This window comes from Fistularia commersonii, chromosome 8 (assembly GCF_037954325.1).
Source record: "Fistularia commersonii isolate RoL2024-O1a breed Wild chromosome 8, RoL_Fcom_v1.0, whole genome shotgun sequence".
Taxonomy (NCBI): domain Eukaryota; kingdom Metazoa; phylum Chordata; class Actinopteri; order Syngnathiformes; family Fistulariidae; genus Fistularia; species Fistularia commersonii.
Window position 1 is genome coordinate 19,115,442 of NC_141291.1, and position 19,869 is coordinate 19,135,310.

Below are 19,869 nucleotides of genomic sequence, written 5' to 3' on the forward strand. Positions count from 1 at the left end.
GTGAATTAACTAACATCAACACACATTTTGCACAACAACAACAACAACAACAACAACAACAACAACAACAACAACAACAACAACAACAACATAATAATACATTGAATAATAATAAATGACGTAATTGTATTATACTGCCACATGCTGCTCTATTATCATTATAGTGGTAAAATAGTCACTTAATTTTTTAAAATTTAGAATCAAGTTTCACCAATTTTATACGTATTTTTTTATGCAAAAAAAGTGTGGGGGTTCAGTGTGAACCTTTTGCGATTGGACATTTTAAGTAGAATTGTGTACACGAAATGGCAGTGAAATGATACTGGAAAAATTCTTCCAAGTGATAAATATTGGTTCTGGAACCAGTTTTTGCACTTATTTTACATATTTGAATGTCTGAACTCACTGAATTTCCCCGACTGCTATGTTTTGCTGCACCTAGAATCCGAGGGCTATAGTTTTTCTGCCAACCTCAGACTCCCCTCGAACACAATGAATGCATGGTTATGAACTCAGAGCTCACATTATGGAGATGTGAAGTTGTTCTGTCCCCAATAGTTGCATGAATATCCTGCTATATGTTTATACCTGACCTGCCCTTTGGAGGAAATAACACTGCTCTTTTCTGCACTGATGAATGTGGCTTCTAAAAACATCCCCAGACAGAAGCAGCTTAAACAGTGTATGATCCTTCTTACTGCCAAAGTCCTCAAACACAAACACACACATACACACATTCAGCTCTACAACACAACATTATACACATCACACACATCACAACCTTGGCATGAAATAAATGCAAATAACTGTGTGAGAAGCCATGCCAGAAAAATCAGCCCGTGGCCCCTGCTCTCTTAACATTTACTAAAAATCCATCAAGTGGCGTTTGCAGAGTAAGCAGAAAGCTAGATTGACTGTAACAAATGTATATGCTCTTGTTTTTTTCCTCCCCTTTTCCCCCTTCGCGAGTCGGAGGCCAGGAGAGACGGCAGATAGGAGGACAATGTACGGGAAGGAGAGTAAAATACTGACGTGCAGAGGAAAAAAGAATGGCGAGGGCTCGACGTTCTTGCGTATAGATGTGTGAGCGTTGCTCTTTAATTCCACGCATCCGTTTCAAAAAAACCACGCCGCTGTTTGTTTCTCTTATGACCGTGAAGCCAGTGAGCGTTTACAGAAAGGGACCGTGTCCTTAATTTCTTTTCCTCGTTTTTTCGCTCATTGGCTGGGATTCATAATAAGAGAGCCAGGGGATGAGCGGCGGAGAAAAGAAAACAATTAGCTCACCTCAAGACCAGGGTATCAGCCCCTCTCTGACCCCTGAAATGCCACGGCATCACGGCACTGAGAGGAAGCGGAGGTGCTCTGAGGGAGCTGATGCATCCTGACCAAAGTGCAAATGCATTTTGATTAATGCTGTGAGGCACGTGGAAAAGCAGAGCGTGAGGTGTGCGTGACAACCGCTCGGCGAGCGTGTTCACTGCAGGGGAGTGTGAGAGTGATTACCCTCCATGAGTGGAAGTCATTTTTAAGTGATAATGTGCGCTGCTGACAATTTATGTCTATGAAATTAACATCCGGCATTAAGATAGAAAATGTGTGACAGAAAATTTGAATTGAAAAACGTAACGAGAATGGATTGATAATGTAAGACGGAGGGAAGCACCTCACCTCATTTCTTACTTCTGAAGTGGTGGGATGAAATTGTGAAAACAGGTGATATCACAATGTTTAGCGCCAGTGGTTTAGGCCACATATACTCAGAGAGAAAAAGGCATCATATAAAAATCGGGTTTGTGGCTTATCCCCAAACACGTGTGCATGGTCATGTGTGTGTGTTGTGCACATGCGTACGACAGTTGTGTGTGTGTATCACGATTAAATATGATATCAGGTGATTTATACACATCGGTTGTGGCAAAGTCAATTAACCTCTAAAAAAAAAAAATTCAGTTCTGTGAATTTTTTCACATATTCTTTACCATCTAATATGGTTGTTGAGTCAGAGAGAGGAAGGAAATGGACCTGATATTCATTTACTCCGAAAGAAAATACCGTTTATGCAGCAACAGCAGAAGTGTCTTTATTTGAGCAATTTATTTTCTTTATATTTTGAACTCAATCTGTGCCGGATACTGAAATGGATCCGGTGGCTTAGTGGTTCAGGGTGTATTCACTTGCAGTTTTTTTTTTTACCAATAAAAGTTGAATATATGTCATTATATCTTCGGATATAAGCACCCTTTACACCCCCGACATTCATACTCAGTCGGATGAAGCGTCTTAGAGTTTGAGAGTCATCAGTTAGAGATGTTTCGAAGCGATATTATACCAACCTCTTCTCAAGTCTTTCCCCCGAACAGAAATTAAATAACTTGAAACCCTTCCGGGTGCCTTCCGGTTAGAGCCTTCACACAGGGGCACCATGTTGGGGCATGACTTGTTTATGACTGAAAACTCTCCCTATAAAACAATGTGTCTGTGACGGTCCTCGGTCATCCGGGTCATGGTCTTTCGTGGCGACCGGACTTAGTTTCTCTCCTCGCAGACCTTTGGAAGTAAGTTTTCTACGCCTGTGACGTCCACCACAGAGGCGATTTATCGTTGGATACATGCCCTGAAATTCAGCCAGGAAGCAACGAATGGAAGCAGCGGAGCCGGAATGGATTTCTTATGTACTTGCTGACATGCGACAAGGTACGAAAGGAATGGGAAAAAATGGTTTAAAAGTATGGGCTTTTACATTCTTCAGTGGTTGCTGAAGATATATGCAGCTGCGAGGACAATTCCGCTCTATTAGTAATTTATCATCTTTTCACACAATGTGATGGATAAGTACAGCAAGCTGGGTCAAACTTTTTTTTAGTTGAAAAGCTTAAAAGTCATCGGGAAAGAAACTTTTCCTTTCAGAAGGAAACTAAAGAACATGATAACTATTCACCCTGTGAGCTAAGGTCTTTTTTTCTTCCCAATAATAGCGTCTGTCAAAGCCTTACCACTGTGTAGCCAATCGAGAAGCTAATCACCTCATCTAACCACAATTCTTTGTTGCAAAGTTCACACTGCTGTGATATCTCCCAGTTATATAGCATGGTATTATGTGAATGACTGATGTTCCGAGGGCATGAATTTCTCCAGCCTCCAGGACGGCTCGGATTTGATCTGCTCATGTAAGCGGTTTGTAGGGAGATGACAATGTTGCGAATCGCCGCAACCCCGTCGTCTGTCATCTGCATGCAGACTCCGGCGCTTCCCGTTACGGGCGGGGGAAGACGTGCCGTCAAAGGTCGACCCGGAAACATCTCTCTGTGACAATAACAACAGAGGAGGAATTAACGGGCAGCCGGAGCCCGCTTCTGAAATTTATAGGTGATGTCTGTGACCCGACTTGGAAATGCAGCTGTTTCAGAAGCGATTGTTCCCGAAAAAAAAAAAAAGGAGCTGATAAAAGAAGAGAAAGTTCAATCGAGTTCAGCCGCATCTATCTTGCTTTATACGTCTAATTGAGCAAAAACCCGGCTTTGGGATGGGCGGAATACGCTGTCACGTTGACCGCGCGCACGAAATTATTTTACTTATTTGTCTTTCGGCTTACATCACCCTTGTAAAATATGTGCGAACACTGACACGGAACACGAAAATCATCACGAAAACATTAGGTGTCACACGTATGAACCCTGCGCTTGCTTGTTTTGCCCGGCGGGAAAGCATAAAAATACATGAAGAAGGAGAACGAGCTCCATCCATAGCCCGATGGACAATGGTTGCAGGCACAGCACCGGCCTTAACTAGCTGGCTGTTGTATACTCATGGGCAGGCAGGCTGAAATATGAAGGCTGAGAACATGAGGTCTTCCCAGAATGCTAAACTCTCTCTCTCCCCCCTCTGCTCTATATCTCTCACCGTCTCTCTCCCCCCACTGTGCCCTGCAACCAATCTGACGCCTAATTAATCCTGAAGGTCTTTTGTTCCGCTGAGGTTTTCCTCTCTTTTCCCCCTCTGCACTCCATCCATCCTCACCTCCATCACCCCACCTTACGCTGCTCAGCCCCCCCCCCCAACATGGACACACACACACACACACACACACTAAACAAACGCGTGGTATTCCTACTTCACCCATTATGTGTCCCAAAGGAAGACACTGTTAAGTCCCACAGAGGAGATGTTTAGATTTTTTTTAGCATTTTTGCCATCAAGAGTCTTTGTAAGACTGCTGTTATATTTATACCCCGTGTTCTCCTAATGACGCTCCTATGAGGGAAACATGATGCGCGATATAATAAACAGTATTTGATCACCTGTAGATAAATGCATTGCATTAACTGTGCCAGCTATTCTTAGATTTAGTCTTTGCGTTCAAGGTGAATCCAGTCACAAGTGGTCAGCTCTAACTACAGGCGTAAAAGAACCCAGATCACGTGATATTTGGGTCTTTTTGAAGCAGTGTGAATGCCAGTGTGCTCCGGGCTGCATGCGATGACCTCACTGTGCATTTTGCCTTTGAAAATGATGATGTAATGTAAATATTTATTGGCGCAAAGAGCGGGGAAATGAGATCCGATTACCAGAGGTCACTTGGCAAACATGTGCAGATGCATTCTAATTCATGAAAATGATATGCACGTCCATATTAGCGCTGGAGTGGGAGAAAAAATGGGTAGTTCAGTAGGGTATCCATCGAATGCCACAAATACCAGGCTTCTCCATGATGCTGTTATGCATTAGGTTATTATGTCTTAAACATGTTTTGAACAAACATTCACATTCTTCATCATGGTAGACCAGTAAACTATCTCTGGACGTCTTTTTGGAGGTAAAGTCCAACCTTACTCGTGAAACATCGAGTTAGTTGGGATGTAATGGACGATGTTAGGCATCCATCTTCCATTACCTATGGAGAGCCCCCCACTCCCCCAGCCCCCCCCCCCCCCCCCCCCCCACACACACACACAGTGGTTAATGGATACTGCAAGTGCTGAGTGTATATGAATTTTCATCATCCTCCACATTATACGGAAAAGGACTGTGGATTTAAGATATGATAATATTAGTTGTAGAAAATAATTTCCATCAGATCATACATAACCAAGTTTTCCAAATGCATCCGGTGAATCCTAATGATATAGCTGTTATATTGATGTATAACCATCTTCTGCTACAGCTCATGCAGATGCTAATGATGCACCACAAGACTTTCCCAATGGCTGGGCTACACAGAGACTACCTGAGTGAGGCAAAGGCCAATTTTGCGAATAAACACATTTGATTCATCCTCATTCTCAATGCAAGCAGGATATCAAACCCTCAGGGAACCTTCTGAAGAGCCCATTGGGTCTGAGCAATCAGCCAGGCATGAGAGTGTGTGCAAAGGCGCTATCAACGTCATAGGGAACATGTCTGTGTGGTACAAAAATAAGGAAACGTCTTCCAGTATTGTTTTCTCATGGAGTTGCCTCCGGTGAGAGGTGCATTGCAGGCGTGGGCATATCCCCCCCCCGACTGTACGTTGGGGTTCAACCCAGTGGACGTTGGGGTTCAACCCAGTGGACAAGAGGGTAGCCTCCCTCCGACTTCAGGTGGGGGGAGAGGTTCTGACTGTTGTTTGTGGCTATACACCCAACAATGGTTCAGTTTACCCGTCTCGGGGTCCCAAGAGTGGCTGCTCAAGAGCGCTCCTACCAGGTACTCCCTCGTTCTACTTGGACACTTCAGTGCTCATGTGGGCAACGGCAGTGCGACTTGGCATGATTAGGAGGAACGGCCCCCCGATCTGAACCTGAGCCATGTTTTGTTATTGGACTTCTGTACGGATTGTCCGTACCAAACACCAGGTTGAGGCATAAAGGTGTTCAAATGTGCACTTGGCACCAACACACCCACAGTTCTTTGATCAACCTTGTTGTCGAGTTGTTGGATTTGCGCCCGCATGTCCTGGACACTCGGGTGAAGAGAGGGGCGGAGCTGTCAACTGATCAGTCAACTGATCAGTCCTCTGCCAGACGGAGTTTCAAGTCCCATCACCGGCAGAGCTACAACCACCCCCGAGGGAGTCTGGGAACATTGAGTCCGAATGGGCCATATTCTGTGCTTCCATTGTCGAGGAAGCAGACTGGAGCTGTGGCCATAAGGCTGTCGGCGCCTGTCGGAGCGGCAACCCTCGAACTCGCTGGTGGACTCCAGCGTCGTGGGATGCCATCGAACTCAAAAAGGAGTCCTATCGAGCCTTTCTGGCCTGTGGGGCTTAGTAGGCAGCTGACAGGTATTGGCAGGCCAAGTGGCTCTGGCAATAATGTGGCAAAAATTCGGTTGTGGGAGGAGTTCAGCGAGACCATGGAGAACTACTTCCCGTGGGTTTCGAGGAGTTTCTGGCACACCATCTGGTGCACCGGCTCAGAAGGGGGAAGCAGTGCTCCGTCAACAGGGTGTACCCTGGGAGCGGGGTGAAGCCGACCTCAACTCAAGACGTTGTAGATCGGTGGCAGTAAGACTTCCGAGACCTTCTCAACCCCGTTAAAACGCCTTCTAATGAGAAAGTAGAGCCGGGGGACTCTGGAGCGGCTCTGGTTGCTGTAGGGATGCCCTGGCTGACACGCCTCTGCCGCACTGAGTGGATGTCAGGGACAGTGCTGCTGGACTGGCGCTCTCCATTTTTACAATGGGGGGGAGGGGCTGCTCATTGTCACCGATTCCGTTTATAACTTATACGGACAGAATTTCTTGGCGCAGCCAGGGATCTGGTTTGAATGCCGCAGGATCGAGTCCTTGCTTTTTTTCAGATGATGTGGTTCCGGTGGCTTCATCGGGCCGTGATCTCCAGCTCTCGCCAGAACAGTTCGCAGCCTAGTGTGAAGTAGCCAGGATGAGGACTGGCACCTTCAGTTCCAAGGCCACGGTGCTCAACCGGAAACGGATGGAATATCCACTCCACGGGTCGGGATTCCAAGTGGAGGAGTTCAAGTATCTCGTGGTCTTGTTCCCAAGTTAGGGTGGATCGGTGCGGTGTCAGCAGCGATGCAGACAGGGGGGTATTCCGGGCATATCCATCAGGGAGGAGACCACGGGGAAGACCCAGGACATGCTGGAGATACTATGTCTCCAGGCTGCCATGGAGACACCTTTGGGTGCCCCAGAGGAGCTGGATGGAGGTCCGGGCCCGACTCCGGGTAAGCGGGGAAAGATGGATGGATGGTAAAACACTTAATCATCTTTGTATATCTGGGACAAATGTCTTGACCTATATTTAATGACGATGTAAGACAAATGCAGTGGATGTCAAGCGGTGGGTTGTGGCATAGAATTGTTTTTTGAGTGGAGGGGTGCTGGGATTTCACACAAGAGTGAATCAGTGTTGAATAAAAACTTTTATTTTACATCCAGTAGAAATTAGTACCAGCAAAATGTTGCCTCTATTGCATCTGGATTTTAATCTTCTCTGGAATTCGAGGATATGGCTGTGTGGTTTGAATGCGATTCGTCAATGAACCGAACAATGGGCGTTTGGAGTGAGCAAACATGTCACAGCTGCTTGAGAAAACCTGCACACGGATGACACGCAACTTGAAGAGACGCTCCGTTTCCGAAAGTGAACGAATAAAAGAAATGTATTTTAACTGCCGTCGTTTCAGCTAATATCACGGCCTTTGTGTTGTCTTAATGCAAAAGCCGAGCACTGGAAAGATTCATTTCGTATTCCAATACGGTTTCTCAGACGAGTACAGAAAATCAAGTTTTATTAACATTCATTTTTGACGTCCCTGGGTATAAATACTGTTTTGACAGCTTGTCTCTGAACATGCAGACTATATTGAACGGCTTTGTCTGCCAAGGATGTGATTATGTAAAATTATACAAACGATCATTCCTAGAGTTAATATAACATTTTAAAAAACGCACGCCATGTCTGCTCAGCGTGTGAAACCGCGCATGTGTGCATGTGTTGACAGAGTCTGATGCTCTGGAAGGTCATTTAAAGGCCAGACATCCAGACCTCTCCCCTCCTCTCTCCTTTCTCCACCCACCTTGCCTCCCCTCTCCTGCCTGAGTGCCAGAGATAAACCTACACATGCCAGCCACACAGGACCAATAGTCATGATTTATCGGAAGCCATTTGGTACCTGAACGCCTATGAAATTGTAATGAACTTGATTATGCTTTTAATGAAGTGTGAGAAGTTCTGCGGAATTGATTATAGCCGTGCTCTGGCTCACAGCTAGCAGACGTCGGAGGAGGAGGAGGAGGTGGGAAAAGGAGGAATGAGGGCTGTCACCAACAATGAAGAGTTAGTAGCTGCGTCCCGGGATACCGAATGTGAACAGACAGCGGCGCCGATTCCAGGGGTGTTTCGGTGTATATGTGAAGATGCTTGACCTGACCGATCTCCTCTCCGCTCCTCGCTGCTAAGGATTTCCCCACCAAGCTGCACGCTGACACGGTACATTAGATTCAACAGCCTGCAGCTTCATAGGTCATATTTTGCATACATACTAGACCATTGAGGATGACTAACCTTTCCAAGAAGGGGCCGCTTCCATTCAGATGGGGAAAACATTATTGTGCGGTAATTTCACACACAAATCTCCACTCGCGCACTCGGCTTTTACCTTTAAACTGCAAATGATGGGGTAAGTGGCTCTTAAAAGGGCAGACACTGAGTCCGGAGGAAAACAGCGACTGTGGATACACACCGTTCAAATATATCGATAGACAAACTATGATACATCATGGACGTGTGCGAGAGAAACTTCCTGTCAATGATCTACTTGTCTTGATGTTCTCCCTCTCTCAACCACATACACACACACACACACACACACACACTAGCATCTATCTATCTATCTATCTATCTATCTATCTATCTATCTATCTATCTATCTATCTATCTATCTATCTATCTATCTATCTATCTATCTATCTATCTATCTATCTATCTATCTATCTATCTATCTATCTATTTTTAACTATATAAAGAGGTCAAAGATGAACATTATGGACCGGGGATTGGGGACTGTTTCTCTTTTAATAGGTTATGTTTATTATTCAGCTCTCAGCTTTATATCACACTGGTTCCCCATGAAACTATCCATCCATCCACCCATCCATCTTCCCTCAATTATCCGGAGTCAGGTTGCTGGGCAGCGGCCGGAGCAGTGAGGCCCAGACCTCCCTTCAGCTCCTCTGGGGGTCCCTGAGGCGTTCCCAGGCCAGGCCCTGGAGGCATAGTCTCTCCAGCGTGTCCTGGGTCTTCTCCGTGGTCTCCTCCTCAATGGACATGCCCGGAATGCCTTCCCGTCTAGGAGGCGTCTTGATCAGATGCCCAAGCCACCTCATCTGACTCCTCTCTATGCAAAGGAGCGGCGGCTCTGCCAGATGACCCAACTTCTCACCCTATCTCTAAGGGAGAGTCCGGCCTACCTGCGGAGGAAACTCATTTCGGTCGCTCGTATCCACGATCTGGTTCTTTTGGTCACTACCGACAGCTCGTGACCATAGATGAGGGTGGGAACGTAGATCCACCGGTAAATAGGTCACCTTCTGGCTCAGCTCCCTCTTCACCACAACAGACCAGTACAGAGTCTGCTGATGCCGCACCAATACGCCCATCCCGCTCCATCCTTCCCTCACTCGTGAATAAGACCCCGAGATACTTGAACTCCTCCACCTGGGGCAAGACCTCTTCCCCGACCCGGAGTGGGCATTCCACCCGTTTCCGGTTGAGCACCGTGGTCTTGGATTTGGAGGCGCTGATCCTCATCCCTGCCGCTTCAAACTCAGCTGCGAACCGCTCCAGTGAGAGCTGGAGATCATGGACCAATGAAGCCAACAGAACCACATCATCTGCAAAAAAGCAGAGACTTGATCCTGCGGCCACCAAACCGGATCCCCTAAACGCCCTGGCGCCTCGAAATTCTGTCCATAAAAGTTATGAGCCGATTGGGTGACAAAGGGCAGCCCTGGCGGAGTCCAACTCTCACGGGAAACTAGTCCGACTTACAACTGGGAATGCGGCCCAAGCTCCGACACCCATCATAGAGGGACAGAATAGCCAGTACGATGGGGTTCAGTACGCCATACTCCCACAGGACTGCCCGCGGAACACGGTCAAATGCCTTCTCCAGATCCACAAAACACATGTAGACTGGTTGGGCACTCCCATGCCCCCTCGAGGACCCTGCCATGTAACTAAAGAAAAAGAAAACAATTCGGGTCACTTTTTTTTGTGCTCAGGGCACATAAAACCAACTTTGGAGCTGTTTAAGAGCAGTTTGAGACAAAAACTTAGCTTTAAACCAATTTATTTGAAAACTTGGTCTTGTGCTTTGACAAGATTCTGTGAACGTTTCTGATGTTTCTGATACTTTTTTATTTGTGATTGGTTATATTTTTTGCAGTAGTCATTTATTTTATGGCTCTACACTATTATCTTTGAGAAGTAAAGAATTAATCATTAAAAACAAGAAATCTGGCGGGTTGCCGTAACAAATGTCTGAGAAGAATCCACTTAATCTCAGCAATGTTTTTCATTGATCTTCGTGGAGGTCTGCCCTCTACAGAGTGCTCTTCAAGCGAAATATTAATAAAACCGATCAATTACACTACAAATAACCCCTAGACAGCATGTGTGTAGCACTGTTACATAGCGGGGAAATTTAATGCCCCTATTTGCTCGGATAATATCTACTCATTTTTTAAATTTTGCTCAGATCCCGTTTCGAGTTGCTCCTAGACTTGTTCTACGTGCCCGGCAACACTCGCAGGCCCGTCTACGCGATCTTTCCAACGCGCTCGTTGTCTGTCGCCGACGATGTTGTTATTCACAGATGATCCTGTCAGTACAGTCTGCGGTGTCGGCTGTCACTTTATTTGTATCCGCTGCCATCGGCGTCGACGCACGGGGGCTGTAATACTATCTGCAAGGTCTCCAAAGCTGTTAATCAACTCCTCTCTAATTTGTTGTTCACACCTTCACTCCCTCTCTCCAGCGTGGTGGGTTTCGTATAAGACGGGGCGCCGGGCTGGGTGATCGCTGTTGCTAATTTGCTGTGGCAATATTAATTAATGATCAGCCTGTCACAGCTGTTTATATTGAGACAGATTAGAAGTGGGAGAGATTAGACAAAGAAAACAATCTGTGAGAGACTCAGCTGCTGACAGGGGTCACCTTCACATGTCTGAAATCATATTTAATTTGCGGCGTTGGGAGGCAGAGAAATTACTCTGGTTGACCAGTCCGTATCTGTCTCCGTCCGCCATCGTTCACATTCGGAGATAACTAAATCAAATCACTTTGTTGCACGTTATCGTTGCTGATAGCTTGACAAATAAAGAAAAATCGCTCGTAGCGTTATCGAACCAAGGACAGATAGTATATGTTTGCCTCTTCTCACCTTCATTTTCATGCCGCTCCGCTATGAGCACATTTCCCTGATCAAATGAGCCTTAATTCAAGGTGGCGGAGAGCAGTGACCTCGGCGCCGTCCTCGCTGCCGCAAAGCTCAGGCCGCAGATGACCCCCTGACACCGCAGTGCGTTTATACGACAGGGCGAGATAAAGCGGACGATCGAGGTTCCAGACCGCGAGGTGATCGTTCTACTTGGAAAAACGGGTGTCAAGCTTACTCTTTTCACTTCACTGTGCAGTGATAGCGCCGCTGGAGAGACACTCAACATTGATTCATTAGAGATACTGGACTTAGGTTTGGAGGAAGGGTTCATTTTTGCGTGTTGGCTCAAAGCCGGGGCTACTCGATTTCGGTAATAATGAAAAAAAAAACAATCAGACAAACAACTAATTCACCATTAAATGTAGTCACGACACAAACGTACATCAACCGCTCATATCAGCCAATCTCTGATCGTCGCTGATGTCCATTTCGGTTCAACTCCGGCTCTTTTAAAAAAACAGCGGTAACATTTTGGTGCATTTGATCATGTTGAATTGTAACATATCCTGATATTACTTTACAGAAATAAGATGCGGGGCTAACTGTCAACTTCAGTGAGCGTTTGTCCGTCAGTCAAATGAACCAAATCGGAGAATTTCAACTCAATGTGAGGGTCTGAGGTCGCTATGGAAACATCACAATGGTCTTTTCGCTGGTGGGTGACTAAAAAGCCTAGCTAGCACCGCCTGTTTGTATCGACACCTGGTGCGCCAGTGACATTTATAACTGTTTAATTTTAAGGAAAAAAGCTAAGAATGTTATGGCATTGTCACAGAAATGATGTGTGATATATAATAAATGGAAATAATTTCATAGCCCTTCGCTCTGCATTGAGAGCACAGAGAGTTGCACCCCGGTTACTTCTCAGAAAGTTAACTTGTAGAGACAACACTGTTTGGATATCTCTTAGCCATGACTCATGGAACACGTCAATATACTGTAAGCCTGGCTGTTCCTGTAAAATACTGGCCTGATTTTCCCGGCTAGACAAAGGTCAAATGGAGCAATGAAAGTCTTTGTTGAAAAACAAATATATTTCATGTATAAATGAAGCTAAAATGCCACTCATCGCTACGAAAACCAGCTCCTATATAAATGGATTATGGGGTATATGACATATTTACCACAATCAACTATTTGAAATATGCTGTAAAACGAGGCAGAAAAAGAACCCCGATGAGTTGGATTTTGTTGTTTTTGTCGAGAAATGGGAGAGAGGAGGAGTTATATTACTGTGGCAAAGACCATGTTTTTTTTTTTTTTGGTAGGTATACGTAGCAAGGCAGGTCTGAAGAGAATACTATAACATGCTGTTCTGGTTGAGTTTCAATTTTTCATTTCGGAGTAACCTGCTGGAGCTCAGTAGAAGTTTGAAGAACTAATAGTGTCTGGTCCTCATTTTTATGCAATACAGTGGTGAGCATGAGGCCCACGTCTCCCTTCTCCTGCATCCAATAACTCACCTATGACCTTTGTCTCCCTGAGGGAAAATCTGAACAGGATCAGCTGCAAGATAGTGAGCACAACAACGGCCAAGAATTTAAAATCACTGATAAGGACACGTGGAGACGACTACCTACACACTGGTTCCCCCGCCTGCTCCATCTGTGTCGCCTGTTCCGAGTTTTAAGGTAAGGTGCACACAAACACACACACACACACACACATATATAATCACTTGGACTTGTGCACCTAGACAGGTTCAACAAGGGCATACAAGGATGCTAGATATCTGAGCCAAATGGCACCGCCTTAACAGATTTTAACCCGCTCGGTTACCTTTTTTTTATTGAATTAAGTCTGTTTTTGACACCCGGTTGTAAAAAAAAGGCTCAAATGTTGTGTTTAACATATTAGAGGGGAAAAGCTGCTCATCGTGAAGCGGCTCTTCTACACGAGTATCCCCTCTTTGTGTATCAAACAATGTTCTACACCTGCTTCAATGCAATAAAGATGAGCGCCTTCATTTTTTATGCATATACTGGAAGGCGTAATTAGTCTCTTCAAGCATTCTTTTATTGTTAATAGCATTAATTCCTCTTACACTTTTGTAAACCATGTAAGTGCGAACACAAGCTTACAGCCACTTACAAACTTCGAAGTTAAGTGGAACACGGTCATGTTTACTTGCTGACACCCGCTCTCGCAGCATGCTAGTTTGTGAAAGTTTAAGGAATCATTTATTTTTTCCATGAAAACCCATTTGAAAGCCACTGACGTTTGCGACACCTGATGATTTCTGTCATTTTTCTGTCTTCCCTCTCCATATTTTCTGTAATCGCCGCACATTATTTCTTCCGATTGTACGACCTCTCCATTACTCCGTTGCACCTCCGTGAATCCAGTATAAAAGAGCAGTTGCCCCAAGCCTGTGATCAACATTAGTCAAGGATTTTCCCTGTGGGTCCTGATTAGTGTAAACTAATCAATCAACGGCTCGGTCTTCATTACGACGGGGAATGATGACGACATCCTTTCTCTGCCAGGAGGAATGATATAAATAGTTACAAAGAGCTGCGGAAGCTACAGAACTGATTCGGTGTACGAGCGGAGTATCAAGTTGATATGATGCGTGCTCTCCCCGTGTCTGCGTGGGTTTCCTCAGGCTTCTCCGTTGTTTCCACAAAACATGCAGCGGGTTAATTGGAAAAATTGGAAAAATTGTCCAGATGTGCGAATGAGAGAGTGAACGGTTCTGTCTGTTTATGTGGCGCTGCTGTAGACAATGGATGGATGAATATTTATACATTATATATTGTATTGTATATTGTATTTTCCAGACACATAAGTACTTTATTTTTTCAAAACAGCTCCCTCAGTCTTCCCAGTGCCTGAGACAACAAACGGACCGGATAATTTACCGTATGACAAAACACATACTACCTCAATGATCGTCACATGGTCATTACCGGGAACATCCGGAGTAGAAGATAAGGGCTGACACAGATTTCCTGCTGACATATGAAAGCATGAGTCGAGTTAATGATAGCAGTGCTGTCTCGTTTGGGATTTTGATTCCTACCTTCAGCCACATTTGATCAGAGACTTTGATTTGTTTTCTGCGTCTGTAAGCAGCAGCGCCCAGCGCACAAGAACGTAAAATATAAAACAAAGAGCCTTAAACCTTGGGTCAACCGAGGCCGTACGAGTGGCTTATTTTTGATATTAAGGTCACGACGAATGTTTGTGCTATCGACAAAGTGTTCTTCGTCAACAGGTACAGCCAGAAGGGAATCTGGGGAAAAGGAACAAGAAGAGGTGGTGCACATAACTTGGCACGCAACCACAACGCCTCCAATGCCCTCCAGCTGGCAACCACCCACATATGATGCATCACATCTGCAGTTTAGTCTCCTACTGCCCATGCAATCAACACTTGACACAGAGACTGACTGGAATGAAAACAGACCAAGTGTGAGCTCGAGGGTTTCGCATTGAAATAGTTGAGCACATCAAAACCCACGTGGCAAAACGGAACATCTGTTTACACCGAACAAACCTGGACCTTGTTTTTTTTTTTTTTTTTTTCTCTCCGCCATTGAAAATAAAATTCCTTCCAAGGCCTGCTAGACAGAACGCCCGACTTTCAAGAAATTCCACAAGCGAGTGCTTTCTGGAACTAAGTGGGTGCGGTAAATCCTCTTAAAATCCCTTTAGACACCATGGCGGTAAGGAGAAAAAGGGAAAGTTTCTCCCAGGCAAATGTGCAGGTTTCCTGGGTTGATGTCATGCTCTGGGGAAGGACACTTCAAGCCAAGAAAAGAACGATAATGCCACGAGACACAAACAGTACCGCGTTTGCGGAGACACAATGTGTCAGCGGGCGTCAAGAGAAGCTTGCGAGAAAAGACATTCGGGATGGAATGCTATGGATTTGTACGGCGTCATTTTGGCATTCGGAGTTCATAGGCTGCGTCGCTTTAAACATTCTTTGGCGAAGCATTCGTAGAAAAGATCGGGAATCGCAAAAGCAGTGCTTTCCACTCTTTTAAGCGCACTGCGTTGCACCTGTGACCACACCCAGGAGGAGGAACACCTGCATACTAGAAGAGTGAGGTGTGAAATTTCACCACTGGAGGTCAGCAAAGACAGGGTCCTAAAAGGATAGCCGAAAAAAATCAAATCAAATCAAATCAGTATCTATTGAACAAGGAAATCTCCCCTTTATTGTGCGGGCGAAATCAAGTTTAAAGTCGTCGTCAACAGTTCCTGGCCAATCTAGCCGCTGTGTCTTTGGGCTTTCTAATTTCCTCAAGTTCATAAAAATTAGTTTCCTAGTTTCCCGGCTGTGATTGCTATTTACATATTTGAGTAAATGAGCATGGAATCGAGCTTTGTTTTTTTTTTCATTTGTCTTTTTAAGTCTTTGCTTTTCGATCTGCTCTGGGCGACAGATTGAATTAATGCTCGTAGTCGCTGTAATGTCACACATGAGAAAACACGAGATTTTTTGCAAAATAAAGAAACTCTCGCAAATTGCACCTCTACAAACACATGCAGGGTGGGACACAGAATCCTCTCGTGCAAAAGGCACAAAGATGGCACTATTTACTTGTTTCTATTAATACATCCGCAAACGGATATTTGCAGTCTAGGGGCCAACTTTTACAGAATGCATAAATACTATGACAAAAACCCAGCCAAAAAACGCATACAAATGCGCATGTTCTTTGAAATGTAATTCTTTCCCGAGTCGTCCGTGTCTTATTTTGTAACTCAAAGTAAATACCACCTTGGTTACACATATCCTTATCTGTGTTGCTACAATTTATCCTTCCATCCCTAGTCTTTGTAACTGCTATCTCTTGTCCTCCTTAATTACTTGTTGGCTTTTCACAGCACGCCTGCTGTTTTGGTCATTACGTGCCCCGGTAGGAAGTCGAGAGGCTGCCAAAGAGGCTTAGCTTGACGACAGACGGCGAGGATGTGTTTGTACTCACCTGAGGTAAATGAGGACAACTCTTCCTGCTGGCTTTGAGACCGGTCCTCCCTTCGGGGATCGTCCTGATGTTGAAGAGGGCCTGAAGTGCACACTGGGCCGCCTGAGTCTTGGCCAGCTTCTTGCTGCGACCGCAGCCCTCGAATATCCGCCCGTCCACGCGCACCGCCATCACAAAGCTACGCAGCCTGCGGCCCTCGGCTTGCTCGGAAAGGCAGGCGTATCGCAGGCCGGGGCGGAGCTCATTCAGCAGCGCCACGGGACTCTTGGGGGCATCGGGTTCTGGAACGATACCGCCCAGTCGCTGCTGAGCCTGCACCATCAGGTCCAAGGTATGGCGAAGCAAACGTCCGTGTCTCAGCAGCTCACTCGATAAGAGCTCGCACTCTGTCTCTGAGTTGCAGAGCGACAGGCTGTTGGAGCGTTGCGAGGACTCGAACTCCTTGAACAGAGTATTCGGAAAGTCTGCCTGGTCTGAGGTGAAATCGGCCGACGGGTTTGAGATGTTTCCCATGGCTAGGTGGGCCTGAGGAGCGTTGGGAAACTGAATGAAGGACTTGAGGGCCAGCTCCGCTGCCCTCATCTTGGCTTTCTTTTTTGTCGGACCTGTGCCTTCGAAGGTCAACCCGTTGACCTCTACGGCAATGGAGAAAACAGGGGCGTGGACAGGCCCCGTCTGCGACACCATTCGATACTGCAGCCCCGGTCGGAGTTCGTTCAGCTGCACCAAAGCGTTCTTCGGCGCCTCGGACCAGGAGAGCTTCTTGTAGATGAGACGAAGCTGGCACAGGTGCCCGTTGTTGTCTTCCTCGAGCGGCCGCTTCCTCTTCAGGCCAGAGCTCCCGCTTCTCGCGGAATCAGTGCAGAAAAGCGACTGGCACTCGGCGGGTCCGATCGAGCGATCCTCCAGGTTGCCGACGTTACGGTTTTCCTTCACCTCTGCGCTGCTGGTACCTGCGATATCAGCGACGGCGGAAACAGAAAGGCCAGAAATCCTGAACGAATGAAACCGAAACTTTACCGCCCGCCCGACGAACGGAGCCCCAGACACGCGCCGAAATGTAAACGAGGAAATCGACAATGCGCCGAGCCCACTTCATACCGCCGGGCTCTGTCATATCGCAGCGCGTTAAAATAAAAACACAAATCCCCTAAAAATGGAGACTTTATCTGCCAAATCACTTGGTAATCTGCCCCTAAATTGGCTCTCAAGCACTGTTGTAAGTGAGAAACATCAGCCCCTGTGGCCAATGCAAAGCATCAATCCTATTTGTAATGGGGGTGGGGATTGCGAGAGTGGCAGACACACTGCAAAAGGATGAGAGAAATGTCTGTAGCCTGCTTTATTTCACACTTCTATCCTCCATGAGAGCAGAGTCTGAACAGCTGTGATACGCTCCTCAAACCTAGTTATAGGGAAGGGGTGGCATATTGCATTTCTGATGGGAAATGAACAAAAATAGGGTGTTCAGATCTTGCCACCGGAATGTTAATGATGAAACGGGGCGGAGGGGGACGGGGATCGAGTGCTGACAAGCACCTATCCACCTGACTTATTGATAATGGGTTCTTTTAATACCCAACAAATTTCACAAATAATTAATCCGAGCGGTGACAAAGAGATCTTTTCAACATTTGCCCGGTCACCGAGGGACTATGTGCAGCAGCGTGCTGACAGAGAGAAATAAAAGAGGCAGGAGCTTACTTAGACTGTCCTCGTCCTCTGTGCCGCTGGTCCCGGGGCTGATGTACTTGAAGGGAGCGATCAATGCCGACAGCATACCGACTTTCTCTGGAGAAGAGACGAGAGACACGCAGAGTCAACAAGAGCCGGGCGTCGGCGGAGACGTTTTGATAGTCTCATCGATTAAAGCGGCGTCGACATCAGCCCGAACATCACGGGGACAGAAATGAAGCGAAAGTAAGTCACGGTACGCGCAAACGTCGGCCGGCGGACGAACCGCGACGCATATACACAGAACAGGAAGCAAATGGATTAGACAAACAGTGCAACTTTGGTGATAAACTTTTTCTCTTATTAGAAGAAACTTCACGGCGCCCGCTCCTTCCCGTGCCCCCCTGGGGAGCTGCCGCTGTCCAGGTGTGCGTGTTGTTTACAGTACGAAGCCCTATTAAGGCGATAGCTTTCTCCGGTGCTCTTGAAACGGCTCTGTGCCGAATTGACGGACCGGTCTGCCTCCTTAATTACCCCCCACCCTCACTGTCTCTAACATCAACTAATAATCAATAAAAGTGCGTGATGGAGGACAAAAGGATGCGGACGCAGGAGGAAATTCAAGTTGAAGGAAGGGCGAGGAAGGTAAGAGGGGTCAGGCGTAGTTCAACTCTTTTCGGCGATACCGAACCGGCCTTAGGGCCTACGCTTCGCTACATTTCAAAAATATTTACACCGCAATAAACATCTTTTGATAATAGCACCTCCAACTCTTTCTCACTCTCTTTTCCTCCCTTTCTGAGAGCAGCCCCATCGTGCAAGAGGGGCTCACTGAGCTCCTGACACACATGGATACCCTCTAAACAGCAAGGCTGGAACTGTGCTAGTCTTTGTGGGCCAACATCACAATACAAGCATTTGCATTCTGACCTAATTACAGGCTAAACCCCAACACAAGCGGCAATTTGGGCCTCCGCTGCTCCCTCAGCCGGCGGGGTCATTATCCAAACCGTTTCCAAATCAGTCTATATTGTTTTTTAAGGTCTCCTAAGACTCGCTTACAGTGAAAAACTTGGCCGTCTGGCGCGTTCAGGGGAGGGGCGATATCGGGGGTGTTAAAGGGTCTGAAATCTTTCGCACGCTGTGTTTGGTCGCACACATAATAAAGGGGGGGGAAAAAAAAAAACAAACGTTGATGTCAAGATTGAAATCAGTGAGCACGTTGAGACCGGCAATTAACAAACAGCAGCATAGGGTTTGTCACTGGAAGCCAGAAATACACATTATGTGTATATGATAATCCTCATTTGCTGAAAGCCCGCACCACCCACTCGACAGCTTCTGCCAAGCCAAAGGACTCAATGGGCAACAACATATCAAGCTGGGTTTAAACAGATGCGCACCGTCTGTACACGCGCATGTGTTTCCCTTAGAGACTCGGCTGATACTGTTGACACACGCATCCAGATATACAAGCAAACGGCCTTATGTGACATACTTATTTTTTTTCCAAATGAGTTAAGAAAATACAAAAAAAAAAAAAAGTTCGTCCAGGCAAGGGCGTTATGACACGAAGAAGCTCTCAAACTGGGTCGCTTTAAATCCTGTGCGTTCGGAGGGAAACTTTCGGTCATTATGGACATTTGCTGTACAGAATATAAATAACTTTAATTCTGAAACTGTTATGCATTGCACTTGCATGAAATAGGAACACTATTGAAAGTCCAACTGCATCAACATTTTACAGTCTTTGTTAAGGATAAATTAAACACATTTAAGGTATAGATATTTTAAAACATTAAATGTAGAGG

General features: G+C 46.1%; 1 protein-coding gene across 1 annotated transcript in view; it reads right to left on the reverse strand.

The window, feature by feature from the left end:
• adarb2 (adenosine deaminase RNA specific B2 (inactive)) overlaps window positions 1-19,869 on the reverse strand; it is a 174,362-nt gene that overhangs the window by 46,664 nt on the left and 107,829 nt on the right. The window contains exons 2-3 of the mRNA XM_086151557.1: window positions 18,089-18,175; window positions 16,385-17,337 (exon numbers count right to left, since the gene is read on the reverse strand). Coding sequence (XP_086007683.1) covers window positions 16,385-17,337; window positions 18,089-18,175 — 1,040 coding nt within the window. The remainder of the gene's footprint in view (window positions 1-16,384; window positions 17,338-18,088; window positions 18,176-19,869) is intronic.